Source organism: Trichechus manatus, unplaced genomic scaffold (assembly GCF_000243295.1).
Source record: "Trichechus manatus latirostris isolate Lorelei unplaced genomic scaffold, TriManLat1.0 scaffold00010, whole genome shotgun sequence".
In the NCBI taxonomy this organism is placed as follows: Eukaryota; Metazoa; Chordata; class Mammalia; order Sirenia; family Trichechidae; genus Trichechus; species Trichechus manatus.
Window position 1 is genome coordinate 28,322,104 of NW_004443946.1, and position 14,758 is coordinate 28,336,861.

Sequence of the window (14,758 nt, forward strand, 5' to 3'; positions counted from 1 at the left end):
TATATTATTTTAATTAATTATTTTAACCAGCTATGAACTTGATTCTCAACTTGACTACACATTAGGCTCACCTGGGAAGCATTTTTGAACTCTTGATGCCTGAGTCCCACCCCAGAACAATTAATTGGAAATTTCTGGGGCTGAAGTCCAGGAATTAAGACTTTCTAACACTCGCCAGGTGATTCCAGTGTGCAGCCAAGGTGGAGAATCAGGGGACAGTGACATTTGAAATCTGTCAGGTGCATGCAATAGAATGTTTGGAGTGAGTTTGGGGCAATTGTGTGGACGTATCCCCCAGACGCTCTGTCCAAGAGGCCTGATGGCTTCAAAAAACAAAAACAGTTCAAACCTTTATGGTGATGGCAACTATTAGTTGTTTTGCTGCTGTTTTTCAAAATTCAGCTTGCTAGTGAGAACCAGAGCCCCGGTGGCGCAGCAGTTCAGAGCTGTGGCTGCTAACCAAAAAGGTTGGCTGTTTGAATCCCCCAGCCCCTCCTTGGAACCCAATGGGGCAGTTCTACTCGGCCCTATAGGGTCACTATGAGTCGGGATTGACTCAATGGCAACAGATTAGTGATAACCTTTCTAACTTGAGATAGTAGTTAGGATTGTGTCCAGCTACAAGTAATAGAAAAACCATCAAACAGAGGCTTCAACAAATGATATATAACAAGAAGTTCAAAAGTGGATAGGTTAGGGCTAGTGCAAGGATGTCCTTAAAGAACCAAGCTTCTTCTCTCTTAGTGCGCAGCAATCTCAGTATGTGGCTTTCATCCTCAAGGCTGAAAGATGGCTGCTGAACCACCAGGCATCAATCTGTGTTGAGGCAAAACAACCTTTGTCCTTGCAAGACTTTGCCTTTGTGTTTGAGAAGGGAAGCCTCCTAGATATTTCTGCTCACATCTCATTGGTCAGAATTCTGTCACATGGCCATCCCTAGCTGCAAGGGAAGCTGAGCATTTGAGCAACTGTTTTCTCAGCCCCTCTAGAGGAAGGCAAGGGTGAAGGAGTTTGGAACTGATGTTGAGTGAGTCAACTTTTACTGTCTTTCACATCTGAGTTCTATAAAATCATAGTCCTGAAAGCCAAGGAACCAGTGACAGCCTGTGACTCCAGACAGGACCCCAAGGGCATGACTAATGAAGCTAAACATCTATTGATGATGAAGGCGCTTATGGTCCCAGAGTGTCAGCTTTAAGATACGAGAGTGAAGATATCTGAGATGTGCACATTATTCAGTGCAAATACCTGTGGTCTGGTGATTCCTCTTCTCTCCTTCTAGGGTGAGGAAGAGGAGTTGGGGCTAATTGCCTCAGGAATGGTGGGAATGGTGGGCATAAATCCCACCTAGGTTTGGGAAGTGTCCTACCTGTCCGTTGGCAGACTTCTTCTGGAATGGTGGGCTCCATCCCATGTCTGCATTTGGTAGGTATGGGGTGGTATCTGCTGAAGATTGAACGTAAAGTCGAGTGTGAGGAATCAGCTTTGTACCCCACTCTCTTATTAAAGCGTGGGCCAGAGCTAAAAGTTTGCCCTACCAATAGATGACTGCATGTTCTGTTGAGGAAACACACTAGGACTATTTTCACTCTTCTGGAAATTGTGATTAGAAAATCCAAGGAGAAGGTCAAGGCACTACAGCAGAGCTAGCAGAGAAGAGGACCACACCCTGCTCAGAACGACTGGGGAGTCCTTGGCAGAACCTTGGACCATAGCCCAGTTAGAAAATGCCAGCCCTTCATTGGCCTTGGTCCCAACTGGCTCCCTGGGGGTAAGGGAACTGCCTGGGAGTTGCCCCTTCCTCGGCCCCTCCAGTAGGGGACTTCCCAGAATGTTCCCATACCCCCATTCAGCCTCCTCCTTAACCACCTCCAAGCTGCTTGTGGTTCATTGCAGGGGTGGCATCAGGTGACACCACAGGTGAGGGTGAATTGTAAAAATTAGCATCTTGATTTGCATAAGGTGGGAAAAGAGGGAATATTAAATTGGAAAGCCTGTAATAGGGCTAAGGCCTCACAGGAGATAACTGTCAAACAGCATAAGGTTTAAAAAGACTTCAGAGGCAAGAGAGGATGATGGCCAAAGATTTTGAACCCAGGCTGCGTTGATTCAAGTACTGTTGCGACAACTTACAAGTTGCGTGACCTTGAGTAAGTTTCTGAAATTCTCTATACCTCAGTTTTCTTCTTCCGTAAAATGGGAACATTATCTACTACATAGGGCTGTTGCAAAGATTAAACAAAGTATTTGTAGAGTACTTAAAAGAGTGATTGGCACATGATCCAAACCAAACTCATTGCCGTCAAGTCGATTCCAACTCATAGTGACCCTATAGGACAGAGTAGAACTGCCCCGTAGAGTTTCCAAGGAGCACCTGGTGGATTCAAACTGCCGACCTTTTGGTTAGCAGCCATAGCTCTTAACCACTACTCCACCAGGGTTTCGTGGCACATGACAGTGTTTCATAAATGTTAGCTACTATTAGGTCAAACTAGGCTTTTCTTTAAAAATTTGGTTTCTACTAATCTTTCTCGTATAAATTGAGTCTACACCCCCACCTACCCCACCCCCACCTCTTTCAAACAGTTACAGGATCTAGCTTGCTAGGACACTCAGGTAGTAAATTTGGAAGCTGAAATATTTGAGAGTTAGAGGGGGCTTGGTGATCTTCTAATCCTGTGGTTTATCAACATTAGCTGAACATTAGTATCCCCTGGGGAGCTTTTCACAATCCAATGCCCAAGTGGAGTGGGACCCAGGTATTAATATTTATTAAAGCTCCCCAGGGGATCCAATGTATAGCCAGGGGTGACAACCACTGTTTTGGTTCAGTCTTCTTGTTTTAAAGTAAGGCAACTGGGGCTCAGAGAGGGAAAGCAACTCACTGAGGGTCACCCGCCAGGACAAGGACCCAAGATCCACCTGACCTCAATTACCAGTGATGGTTCCCATCACTCTCATGTATCGGGACCTTGCTCCATGTCTGGAGGAAGGTCTGGTCTCAAGTTAGCCCTCTTCCGGAGTAGCTGGACAAGTGATTCCCTCCCAACTCAGCTCCGGAGGCAGATGATCAGCTCTGTGCTTGGAATGAGTGTGATTGACTACGGATTCTTATGATGTGTTGTGTTTTAAGGACCACCAAAAACAAGACTTAGTTTTCTCTTGAAGATTGCCAAGGTCTTCAGCCACTGTAGTTGTCAGCCTTTCAGGGAAAGCAGCTGGGTGTGATAGAAGGAGCACAGAGCTGAGAATGGGAAGACCCCAATCCAAGCCCTGCTCTGCCCCTACGTGGCTGTGAGGCTTTGAATCAATCACTCAAAGTTTCTGGATCTCTGAGAAAGCAAGGTGAATCCCACACCCCTTTCTCCCAGCTGCTGCCGCCACCAGCCTATGGTCATTTTGTGGAATATGCAGGGTAGATTTGCCCTAGGGTCTCAGTTGACCTCATCTGTAAAGTGGGGCTAATGATAACAACTGGTCTTGCATGTCCACCTCCAAGGGTTGTTGCAAGGAGCCTGATAAGACATGGACCAGACGCATTCTGAAAAACAGAAATTTCAGCAGAAGCCAAAATGTACTTCTGCAACCTTCCTCTCCTCTTTTTAGGTTCTAGGTTTCCAGCCCCTACTGGGACATTCGGGGAGGCGATCTTTGTACCTCTGGATAAACAGCTGCCCCATGGCTGCCTAGGCCAGTTGTCCCTCAGCTGTGTGAGCTCTTTCCAGAACATAAGCAATGGCGGGTGGGGATGTGGAGGGATGGGGCCTCAGTTCAACCACTTCCTCCTGCAAATGGAGTCAAACCCTTTCCCTTGTGCCTGGCTAGCTGCATGGCCCCTGGGCTGGCAGGGCTGGTTTCTCTAGGGGCCCTTGCAGGAAGCAGTCTTGCTTCCCAAGGTAAAGGCAGGTTTCCTGTCACAGGTGGTTTTCTGGTTAAAGGCAACAGCGGTTACGAACCCCCTCCTAGAGCTCTGGGATCTGCAAGCCAGGGAGGGGAGGGGAAGGTGAGAAAGCTAGAGAGAGGCCAGCAGAGCTTGCTTAGAGCCCAGGGAGGAAGGACCTGCTGTCACTTCCCGAAAGCTCGGCCTGCCCCTAGGCAGGGAGGTCAGAGCGGTCCCTGCGGCCCGCCTACCCAGGCCCCGCCCTTCAGCCTCGGGGTTTGCCCAGGCGCTTCGGAGCACACAATTTACTGTAAATTTTGCCACTGGTGGAAACTCTCAGAGGGGGCGAGGAAAAGGGCTAGAGGAAGGGAACAGAACTCCCGGCCCCCAGTTCCCGTCTTAGCAACACCCTCGGTCTCATTGTGTTGCCTTATCTTACCTTTCGGTAAAAGGGGGATGCCCTCTGTCTGGATATGCCAGGAAACAGCCAAATGGTAAAATGAATGAGCCAGCCACACTTCGCAGAAGAAGGCAGTGCCTGACTCCACCACCATGGCTGCAGCTCTTGATATCACCTCTGTGAAAAAATAAACAAACAAACCTGTGTCCCTAGAATCGATTCCAACTCACGGTGACCCCATGTGTTACAGAGTACAGCTGAACTCCATAGAGTTTCCTTGGCTGTTTTCGTTTGGAAGCAGATTGCCAGACCTTTTGTCCGTGGTGCTGCTGGGTAGGTTTGACCTGCCAACCTTTAGTTAGTAGCCAAGAGCAAATTGTTTGTACTACCCTGGGACCTCACCCCATTTTAGAGGTGGGGGTTTCCTTTGTACTGACCTAGGCACATTTTCTAGCTCAGAGCCACATTCAGGAAATGCCTAGCTGAGGCTGAGCACCTTCCTACCTGCCCTTCGCAAACGCATGGAAGCTGGCTTGATGGGCAAGGCCACAGTCATCTGGGGCTCTGCCACTTCAAAAGAACTGCAGGATCTTTAACCCTTAAACCAAAAATATCCCCCAAAGTCTTCTTAAAACCAAAGTTTAAACAGTAAAAAGTGTCTGCGTTAGGCACTTTTAAGAACTATCTATATGGGATCAAATTGACAACAGCAACTGGAAGGATTGGATGGGAACCTTCGGAGGCAGTGATTTTATGTTAATGAGGGAGGAACAACTGCGACAAGGAGGGTGAGCGGTTGCACAACTTGCAGAACGTAATCAATGTCACTGAATTGTACTCGTAGAAACTGTTAAATTGGTGCGTTTTGCTGTGTATACGCTCAATAATAGCAACAAAATAAATAACATTTAAAAAATAAGAAAAGAACCCTGGGTGCAGAGGTTAGGGCCATCGGCCATGTCCAAGACCAATCCCAGAGAGCTCAATCCTCAGCCTGCAGCTCATTTCATTCTCCTGGTGGAGTATTTGGGGCAAATTTTAAATGTCAAGTTATCTCACATCTTACCACCCACCATATTTTTGAGTCAACTTCTGTCGCTAGCAGTTGATGTCACCAGTCATCAGTCAACAAACGTTTGAGTTTATACTATGGGCCAGGCATTTATCAAATAAAGCACTTAAGCAATGAAAGTGCGTACATAATTAAAAAAAATTAATATCACAATTAACCAGTGTTTCCAAATTTGCCTGGTCATTAGAATGACCTGGAGCGCTTATTAAAAATTTATATTCCCAGACTTCACCCTAAGCCTGCAGAATTCAAATCTTTAAGGGAAAGGCCTGAACCTGTATTTTGAACAAGTCCCAAACTAATTCTAATGATAAAGCAAGTTTGGGAAATATTTGTCTAAACCAGATAGAATGGGGGGCGGGGGGAGATCTCGTCTCTAAATATTAGGTTGCTTTTCGAACTGAAATGTAATTTATTTGCCTCTTCAGTGCCATTCGCCCTTCCTCTGTGGGCACCAATGATTAGCAAAAAAGGTCTATTTGATTAAATTGAGGAATGTGACCCTTAAAAGATATTGGAAATGCCCTTTGCCTGGGCTTTCTGGCCTAGAGCCCTGGCAGCACAGTGGTTAAGAGCTACGGCTGCTAACCAAAAGGTCAGCAGTTCGAATCCACCAGCCACACCTTGGAAACCATATGGAGGCAGCTCTACCCAGTCTTATAGGGTCGCTATGAGTCAGAATCGGCTCGACAGCAATGGGTTTTTTCGGATTGTTGATTAATTAATGTTGTGATCAGTAATCAGTACTCCTTACTTATCCAGCGTTTTCCCAGTTAGTGTGTTTCTGATGGTTCCCCCAAGCAACACGGGAATGTGTTTCCAAAATGGGAAGCACATATGCTTGAGTTGCACCCAGAAGACTGCAAAACAGGCCCTTGTGTGAGCAGAATGGAGCAGAATAGTACACTGTGGTGGAGTCTGACCATTTCATATTTGTAAAGACCCTAAGCGTTCCAGAATCTGAGTGAAGCAGACGATTAACCACGGACTTTGTTTGTAAGACTAAATGCAAATACTGGGAGCATATGAAGAGCACATGGTATAACATAGAGTGGAAAGGAGTGAAATTAGTGTAATGTTCTAACAAACTGTTTTCCATTGTTTCAGGCTCTGGCCTGCCAACCACCATCCCTTGATGTACATTTGCTATTCTCACTCCACATACACAGTCCCAGAGACCCATGCACACAAAAGGAGCACACTCACACAAAAATTCACACATGCATTCACACATACACATCTATTAGGTTGAACCATATGAAATCTCCATTTTTATAAGTCAAAACAGACAAATATCAGCCATTTCACACGGTTCAACCTAATCGTTGTTGTGGTTAGTTGCCACCAAGTCGATTCCGACTCATGGCTACCCCATGTGTGCAGAGCAGAACTGCCCTCCATAGGGTCTTTAGATCACCAGGCCTGTCTTCCGAAAAGCCTCTGCATGGGTTCAAACTGCCAACCTTTCGGCTAGTAGTAGCACTTAAAAGTTCGCACCACCCAGGGACCCCTTCCACCGAATTAATGTCTATGAATACATGTGCAGAGGTACACCCGTGCTTATACAAATGCACCCATATACACATAAAATATATATGCACACGTGCACAAACTCACATGTTCAGAAAATTCACGAATGCCCTTCCTGATGGCTGTGCTAGTGAAAAGGTAATCTGGCCTCCCCTGTTCCCTTCCCCCACCTTGCTGCCTCCCCTGACACTAATGCCCACCCCTCTTCCCCACACAGGAGAGCGAAGACCTGGAGAAACAGAACGCAGCTCTGCGCAAGGAGATCAAGAAGCTCACAGAGGAGATGAAGTACTTCACGTCGGTGCTGAATAGCCATGAGCCCCTGTGCTCAGTGCTGGCCACCAGTGTGCCCTCGCCTCCCGAGGTGGTGTATACCTTCCACCAGCCTCACGTCAGCTCCCCACGCTTTCAGCCCTGAGCCTCCTAGCAGAGCGGAAAGAGCAGAGCCCCCACCCTGCTGCCTGGGCAGGCCTCAGGAGGGGCACACAGACTGTGGCCAAGCTGCCCTTGCCCTCTCCATTGGGACACCCGAAGGTGGAGGCCTAGACAAGGATTGCACACAAGGACTGTAGCAGCTAGAGGTGTTTGAGGCCTCCCAGCAGGGTGGCATCCCACTGGGGTGTTGCACCCCCATGTGGGTGGGAGGCCCAAGCCAGAGAAGAAACGAGCATAATGCCCAAGTCCCCCAACACAGAGGGAGGAGGACAGGGAAGGGTTATTTTTCTAAATAAATGTTGTAAAAGCTGCCAACTTGGCAGGACTGTTTCTCTTGAAGCCCTAAATTCTGTGGGGTTGGGACCTTCATTTGTTCTTGGCCTCAAGTACACACTTCAGGAGCTCTTGAGACTCTGCTAACACCTCTTCTTTTTCAAGGTTTGTTAATCTACTTGGGAAGCTGGCTTTTTTCAATGCATCTTCAATCTCCTTCTAGGCATCTTCTTTATTTTCCTCCCCAAATCACCTCCCCATGACCTCCCATCTTGCATTCCTCATTGTCCCACGTTTCCTAGATCAGAAACATCTAGACAGGGAGAAGGACCAGTGTAAGATGCCATTGAGTGAAATGGTAAGTCAGGTTGATACTATCCTCCCACTCAAACAACTACATTTATCCAGCCTTCTATCTTCATCCCGGCAGCCAACCCTTGAAGATGCCGGGTGCCAGACACTGTGCAAGGTATTCTAGGAACACAGCGGCACCCCCCTCACACTTAAGGCAGGGCTTTCCTTATGCTCCCAAGGGGCAACACGTAGCTCAGATCCACAGGGACTTTCCTGCCAGCGGGTCTGCATGTCCCGATGAAGACTCCACATTCCTTGGAAAGCAGTGATGGAGCACTTTGCCTGTCTCTATGAGGCTCTGCAGGCTGCCTTTGTGAGCCTACTTGTGTGCCGCAGTGGCTCAGGTTAACACAGGGTTGTCTGCAGGTAGGGGCCTAACTACAGAAAATAGTGCCTAGGGCAATTAGTGTTAAACTGCTGAATGATCTCTCACAGCTGGTGATGGAAATTGTGACAGCCAATAGAAATAGCTAATTGCCCACCCCCTCCCAAAAAAGCAGCACCCAGGGCATGTGCCCTTACCTGCCCTCCCCTAGTTAGGCCTCTGTCTTTAAGGCTTCAAATGCTCCAGTTTTAGAACGTAAAACCAGCATGCTCCATTTCCCCCTGTGCCTCAGAGACCCCTGGGCCGAGTCCTGCTGGCCGGCTGACATAGCCTTACCCACACAACTGTCCAAGGGTGATAGCCCCTTGAGACCTGCCCACACACACATGACCCTGCTGAGCCAGAGAGGGACAAAAGAAACAGGGATTGCCATGAGAGGTGCCTGATTCAGCCTCTCAGCACCCACCCTCAGTCTCATCCCTGTGTCCTTCAGAGGGACTGCCATTGCTGCTGCCTCTTTGCCAGCAGCCATCTTGGGATGTGGTGACCACGGAGGAGAGAGAGAAACGAGCAGGCTCGTTTCTCTGTATTGTGGCATCTCCTCAACTACCAGCCAACAGCTCTGGTTGGTTTGAGGCTCTGGACCTCTCTGCACCCATGTTTTTTTACCTGTCTGGAATTATGCCAGTGTTGGGGCGATCATGATTACTAGTCTCTGAATAGGCCTGAAAAAGCTGTGTCCCAGCATGTGGCCACCAACCCAAGGGCATCTGAAGGCATGTTGCTGCAGTCAGGGCCCTCACCCCTGAAGCCATGGATGCCCTGGGGTGGGAACTGGGCTGAGCCCAGTAACTCAGAGCCTGTTGGAGGCAGCCCAGAAGACCTTCCCCAAGTACCAGCACTTCTTACAATGCAGAAACTGGCATTTTAGCCTTTAATCTTCCAACAAAACTTAGGAAATTGGGCTTTTCTTCCAGTACTCAGATTCGGTGTAGATTGAGGTGTGTGGTAAGGGGTTGCAGCAAGGAGGATCGTTCTCATCAATTTCCTTCAGAGCCTGGTTTTTGGTAGCTAATATTCTCTCTGGAGTCCCTGGGTGGTGCCAATAGTTAACGTGCTCGACTGCTAATGCAAAGATTGGAACTTCAAGACCACCCAGAGGTGCCTCGAAAGAAAGGCCTGGCAATCTACTTTCAAAAAAATCAGTCATCAAAAACCGTATGGAGCATAGTTCTACTCTGACACACACGGGGTCACCATGAATTGGAATCGACTCCATGGCAACTGGTAATGCTCGGTCTAGCTCTTTCCCACCCCTCTGTTAACGGGGCAGAGCAAAGAAGCTAATCATTCCTTCAGAAGTTGCATGCACTGAATAGAATTAGTTTTTCTTTCACAGTTTTAAGTCTCAGAACTTAGGGTGTCACTTTCTTTGCAGCTATCTCTGTGGGGTCTGGCCCCTTATGGGAGGCTGGGGCAGGCTTTCTTCAAAGCAGAGGTTTTTCTCCCCGCCCCTGCTCTAGCGCTGTGATTTTCCCCTTGAAAGCCCCACAGAAGGCACATGACCAGTGTGGGGCATCTTCTGAATGACATTCAGGGCCAGAACTAGAAACGCTGAGCTCACATGCGCAGTTCCCATCCCTTGGCAAGGACTTCTCTTCCCCTTTTGTTCTCCACTTTCTAATGACCCCAAGCAGTTCCACTTCTCCTTTCTGATCAGCCTGGTAGAAGCAGCAAAGGGCTGAGCCTAGGACTAATGCCAATGCTGACTTCATCTCAACATAGGGAAACCATAGGGCAGCCGTGAGTAGAGATTTGGACTTCTAAAGCTTTGACCTCACTACACCACGTATCTCCTGCCAACTAGACTCCGTCCCAGGCTCCTATCCAAGGCAGCCATGGCTTTCAAGGCCCCGGCAAGCACTATAAATGCATGAAGCTCACTGGATGTAGGACAATTGGGAGTGGCGGAGAGTGTGGCAAATTGAGGAGTTAAGTGCTTACCTGCCCAAAGTGGGCAGCTGCTCCTCAGTTCTAACTCGTGTTGCCATGTGGGAATTCAGGCCCAGTGTTGCCATGTCTTCCAATGTGTCAAGAAGAGCCAAAATCAGAATTTTTATATGAAATCTCCCAATTTATAAACCACACAGCTGACCATAAAATATATATATATGTATGTTTGGGATGAAGTCAGTCTTGAACATTTGCAGGGCCTGGGGCAGGCGTACAAATAGAAGCTACAAAAAACCAAAAACCACACATGTTGTCGGCGAGTCGATTCGGACTCATAGCGACCCTGTAGGACAGGGTCAAACTGCCCAGTAGGGTTTCCAAGGAGTGGCTGCTGGACTTGAACTGCTGACCTTTTGGTTAGCAGCCTGAGCTCTTAGCCACTAGACCACCAGGGCTCCAGAAGCTACATAAACCCTCTCCTCCCACCCCTAAAAAATAAACCCTGCTGCAGTCAAGATAATTCCGACTCGTAGCTGCCCCGTAGGACAAAGTAGAACTGCCGCAGGTGGTTTCCAAGGCTGTAAATCTTTACAGAAGCAGACTGCCACAGCTTTCTCCCACAGAGCAGCTGATGGGTTCGAACCACCAACCCTTCGGTTAACAGCAAACCACTTAACCACTGTGCCACCAGGGTTCCTTTTAGAAGCTACATACCACATGCCTAAATACTTAAAGGTTATAAATGAAAAATATGTTCTCTTCTGACTTGACAAAGGTATCTTCATAATAACCTGGAAGGTCAAGTTTGAATTTAAAATTCCTGGACTCTTCAAAATTTTCCATTAGAACACGGTAGAACAGGGAGAAAAAGCCCCAGCCTGCAGCCTGCCCCTTCTTTTCCTTTCCCTGGCTCCTCCTGTACCACAGCAGTCTTCCATTCATGCCAGTAGACATGCCAGCTGCAAGACCAGATTCTGTCTGCCCCCCTTCCTCTACAACCCACTAACCCTTGGCCCCCCCTCAGGTCGAAGGCTGCACACACCAGTGGCCTGGCCCACCCTTAGGAGGAAGGACCTAGTGAAGAGGCCTGTGATTCCTGGAAGCCAGCTTGGGGCCCTTTGCGCAGGGGATTCCAGGGCCCCGGGGGTATGGAAAATGAGCCTGGGTGGAGCAAGCAGTTTGCGCTTCGTTGCTAACCTGAAGATTGACCATTCAAACCCACCCAGTGGCTCCGTGGAAAAAAGGCCCAGCGAGCTGCTTTCATAAAGATTACAGCCAAAAAAACCTAAGGGAAAGGTCCCTGGGTGGTACAAATGGTTTGCACTCAGCTGGTAACCAAAAGGTTGGCAGTTTGAACTCAACCAGCAGCACCTCAGAAGAAACAAGCCTGATGATCTGCTTCCCTAAAGATCATAGTCAAGAAAACCCTATGGAGCAGTTCTACTCTGTAACACACGGGGTCTCCAAAGTCACAAATCAACAACAAAAACAAAATCAACAACAAAAAACCCCTACGGAGCAGTTCTACTCTGTCACACGAAATCGTCACGCGTCGGAATCAACGGCAGCAGGTTTGGGTTTTTTTGGGGGGGCGGAGGGGGTGGGAGGGTATGAACATGGTCTAAAGGGAATACAGGGCTCTGGGTAGATATGTCGCCTAGGTCCTCAGGACTCCTTGCCCTATGTGAAGGGGAATAGTGGGGGGAAGACCAGCACCAGTTCCTCTAAAGGGGGGAGCCCAGGGCAGGGACATCTTTTGCCAGGATCTGAAGGCAGCACTGCACAGATCTGCTAGTTGGTAACCTAATCTACAACAACAACATCTCCCTTGAAAGCCTGGGCTACAGGAGGGGCCCATGTGGCCAGAAATGGACGCAAGACGGTATCATCGAAGGCATCAGCATTATCACCTTGACATGAGGGTTCCTGGGGAACTTTGTTTGCTTCCCCACCTGCTGTCCTGAGTGTTTATCTCTTTTTAGCAGTGTTATTCCCTGAGTTACCGTCCAAACAAATTACAAGCAGCCCTGGGTTAGGAACAAGATCCGTTCCTAACTGCGTCCTTAAGTCTTCAAGTCGAATTTGTAGGTAAACTGGAACAGATGCTTACGGTACTTATTTAGCCTTACCTTACAGCCCAGGAAACGCTGGTGGTGTAGTGGTTAAGAACTATGGCTGCTAATCAAAAGGTCAGCAGTTCAAATCCACCAGCTTCTCCTTGGAAACCCAATAGGGCAGTTCTACTCTTTCTTACAGGGTCACTATGAGCTGGAATCGACTTGATGGCAATGGGTTTGTTTGTTTGTTTTTATTTATTTTTTTAGTGCAAGAAAAGGCTTGAAGTCTTTTCCATGATTTAAAAGCTGCACGTGCAGCGAGTAAAGTTGACCGTGATGAAGACTTTGTTTCGTGTAGGGGTTGGTTCAATGGTTTCAAAGTGAGGGCAAATTTACATAACATTGAAGGGCAAGTACGAGTTGTCCGTAAATCGGACGTTCTTAACCTGGGGACTGCCTGCACAGGAAATCCAAAATTTCAGTCCTCAGGTTGAGAAGTGTGGGTGGGGACAGAAAGGCAGGCAAAGTCAATGCAAAGGTCACAGAGTAATAAACTTACCAGCAAGGTTTATTAATACCTGCAGCCAATGTTCCAGTTTTGGCTGTGGCTTTATGGGAAGGGAGTGAGACTGTTGGGTGCCCCACTTCTTTTCAGGACAGACAGGCTGTCTCTCCTCCTCTGCCCTTGCCCCCTCTCCCCCGCTGAATTCAGACTAACACTAAGATATTGAGCACTTAATCTTTTATCTATCAGAAGGGATTGGAATTTTAAGAGGTACCTAGAGAGAGCAATGATTCCCTGCGTAGTGCAAACGGTTAATGTGTTCGGCTGCTGACAGAAAAGTTGGAGGTTTGAACTTACCCAGTGGCACCTCAGAAGAAAGGCCTGGTGATCTACTTCTGAAAAATTAGCCATTGAAAACCCTAGGGAGTACAGTTCTACTCTGCAACACCAGGGGTCACCGTGAGTCGGAATCGACTCAATGGCAATGGGTTTTTCTTTCTTTCTTTTTATTTTTTTTTAGGGAGAGAAACCTCTATTCCTCTATCAGTTTGTCTTACTGTGGTGGCTTGAGTGTTGCTATGCTGCTGGAAGATATGCCGCTAGTATTTCAAATACCAGCAGGGTCCCCCATAGCAGGGTCACCCATAGTGGATAGGTTTCAGAGAAGCTTCTAGACTAAGATGGGTGAGGAAGAAAGGCCTGGCTATCTCATTTCAAAAATTAATCAAGGAAAACCCTACAGATCACAACAGAATATTGTCTGATATAGTGCTGGAAGATGAGCCCCCCCAGGTTGGAAGGCACTCAAAAAACACAGTAGCTGCAACAATGGACTTGAGCATACCAAAAATGATGTGTTTTTCTGTTATACACGAGGGTCGCCATGAGGCAGAGCCAACTCAAAGGCAACTAACAACAACAGTAGGGAGAGAAATGCTTGGCCCAAAGGAATGAGTTACTAATAGTGGCATTTTAGGCTTTGTGGCAAGTGTGTAGAGGAGATATTTAATGGAACTTTGCCATGTGGATGACCAGCTATTTCACTGGTCTTCTGTGGGTATACCAGGGGATTGGAGGATGGGGTATAAAAGGAACAGAGAGATATCCCTCTTAAAAACATTATTTTTCAACCCATTGGTATGTGGTTTGAGTTAATCCGCTTCCAGGAAGATAGAGTAGAAATCTGACCCTGGTTTGAACAATCTACCAGTGGACGGAGATAAGCAGCCTCCTTTTATCAGAATTCACTAGGAAAATTTGCACAAATTCCAATGCTATCCAAGGTTTATCTGGCTCATTCTGCAAGATTTCTGTAAAGAGACTGCCGAGCTTGTCGCTGTGCCTAGAAACCAAGGTTAAGAGCGGTGGCAGAGACTAATAATGCCTCCCCCCAAAACCATTCTCCCCTACTACCTTATTCACAGAGCCCTCATTTTGTGTAGGATGACAATATGCCCTGCTTAAAAAAATTACATTTCCCAGCCTTCCATGCAGCTAGGGATGGCCATGTGACACAGTTCTGGAAAGTGAGACATAAACAGAAATTGTTGGGTAGGCTTATGGGAAAGCTCTTTAACAGGTGGGGCCGTCTTAGTTGGAGACCCTTCTCCTTTCAGCCTGGAAGTTAGACGTGATGCCGGAGACGGAGCAACCTTCCTAGGACCCATGAGGCAATCATGAGTACACAGGAGGGAAAGAGATTCTGGGTCCCTGGTAACACTGCAGAGATGTGATACAAGTTCTAGAGAGCCTGCCTCTAGACTTCTTTGATGTGAAAGTGGAAAAGAGTTTATTTGGTTAAGTCACTATGAGTTGGGTTTTTTGTTCAGTGCAGCTTAACCTAATTTTTTCTAATGCAGGAGCCAAAGAAACAACAACAACCAAACAAGGAATTTAAATCATTCCCTGAGCTCAGAGGTTCTTAATTGGGGGTGGGGGGTGGGGGGCGGGAATTTTGTTCCTCTGGAGACGTTT

General features: G+C 47.6%; 1 protein-coding gene across 1 annotated transcript in view; it reads left to right on the forward strand.

Moving 5' to 3' along the window:
* The window catches only part of BATF (basic leucine zipper ATF-like transcription factor), a 25,350-nt gene extending 17,726 nt beyond the window's left edge, over positions 1 to 7,624 (forward strand). Inside the window, exon 3 of the mRNA XM_004371057.2 lies at positions 7,100 to 7,624. Coding sequence (XP_004371114.1) covers positions 7,100 to 7,300 — 201 coding nt within the window. The 3' untranslated portion in view covers positions 7,301 to 7,624. The remainder of the gene's footprint in view (positions 1 to 7,099) is intronic.
* The last annotated feature ends 7,134 nt before the right edge of the window (positions 7,625 to 14,758 follow it).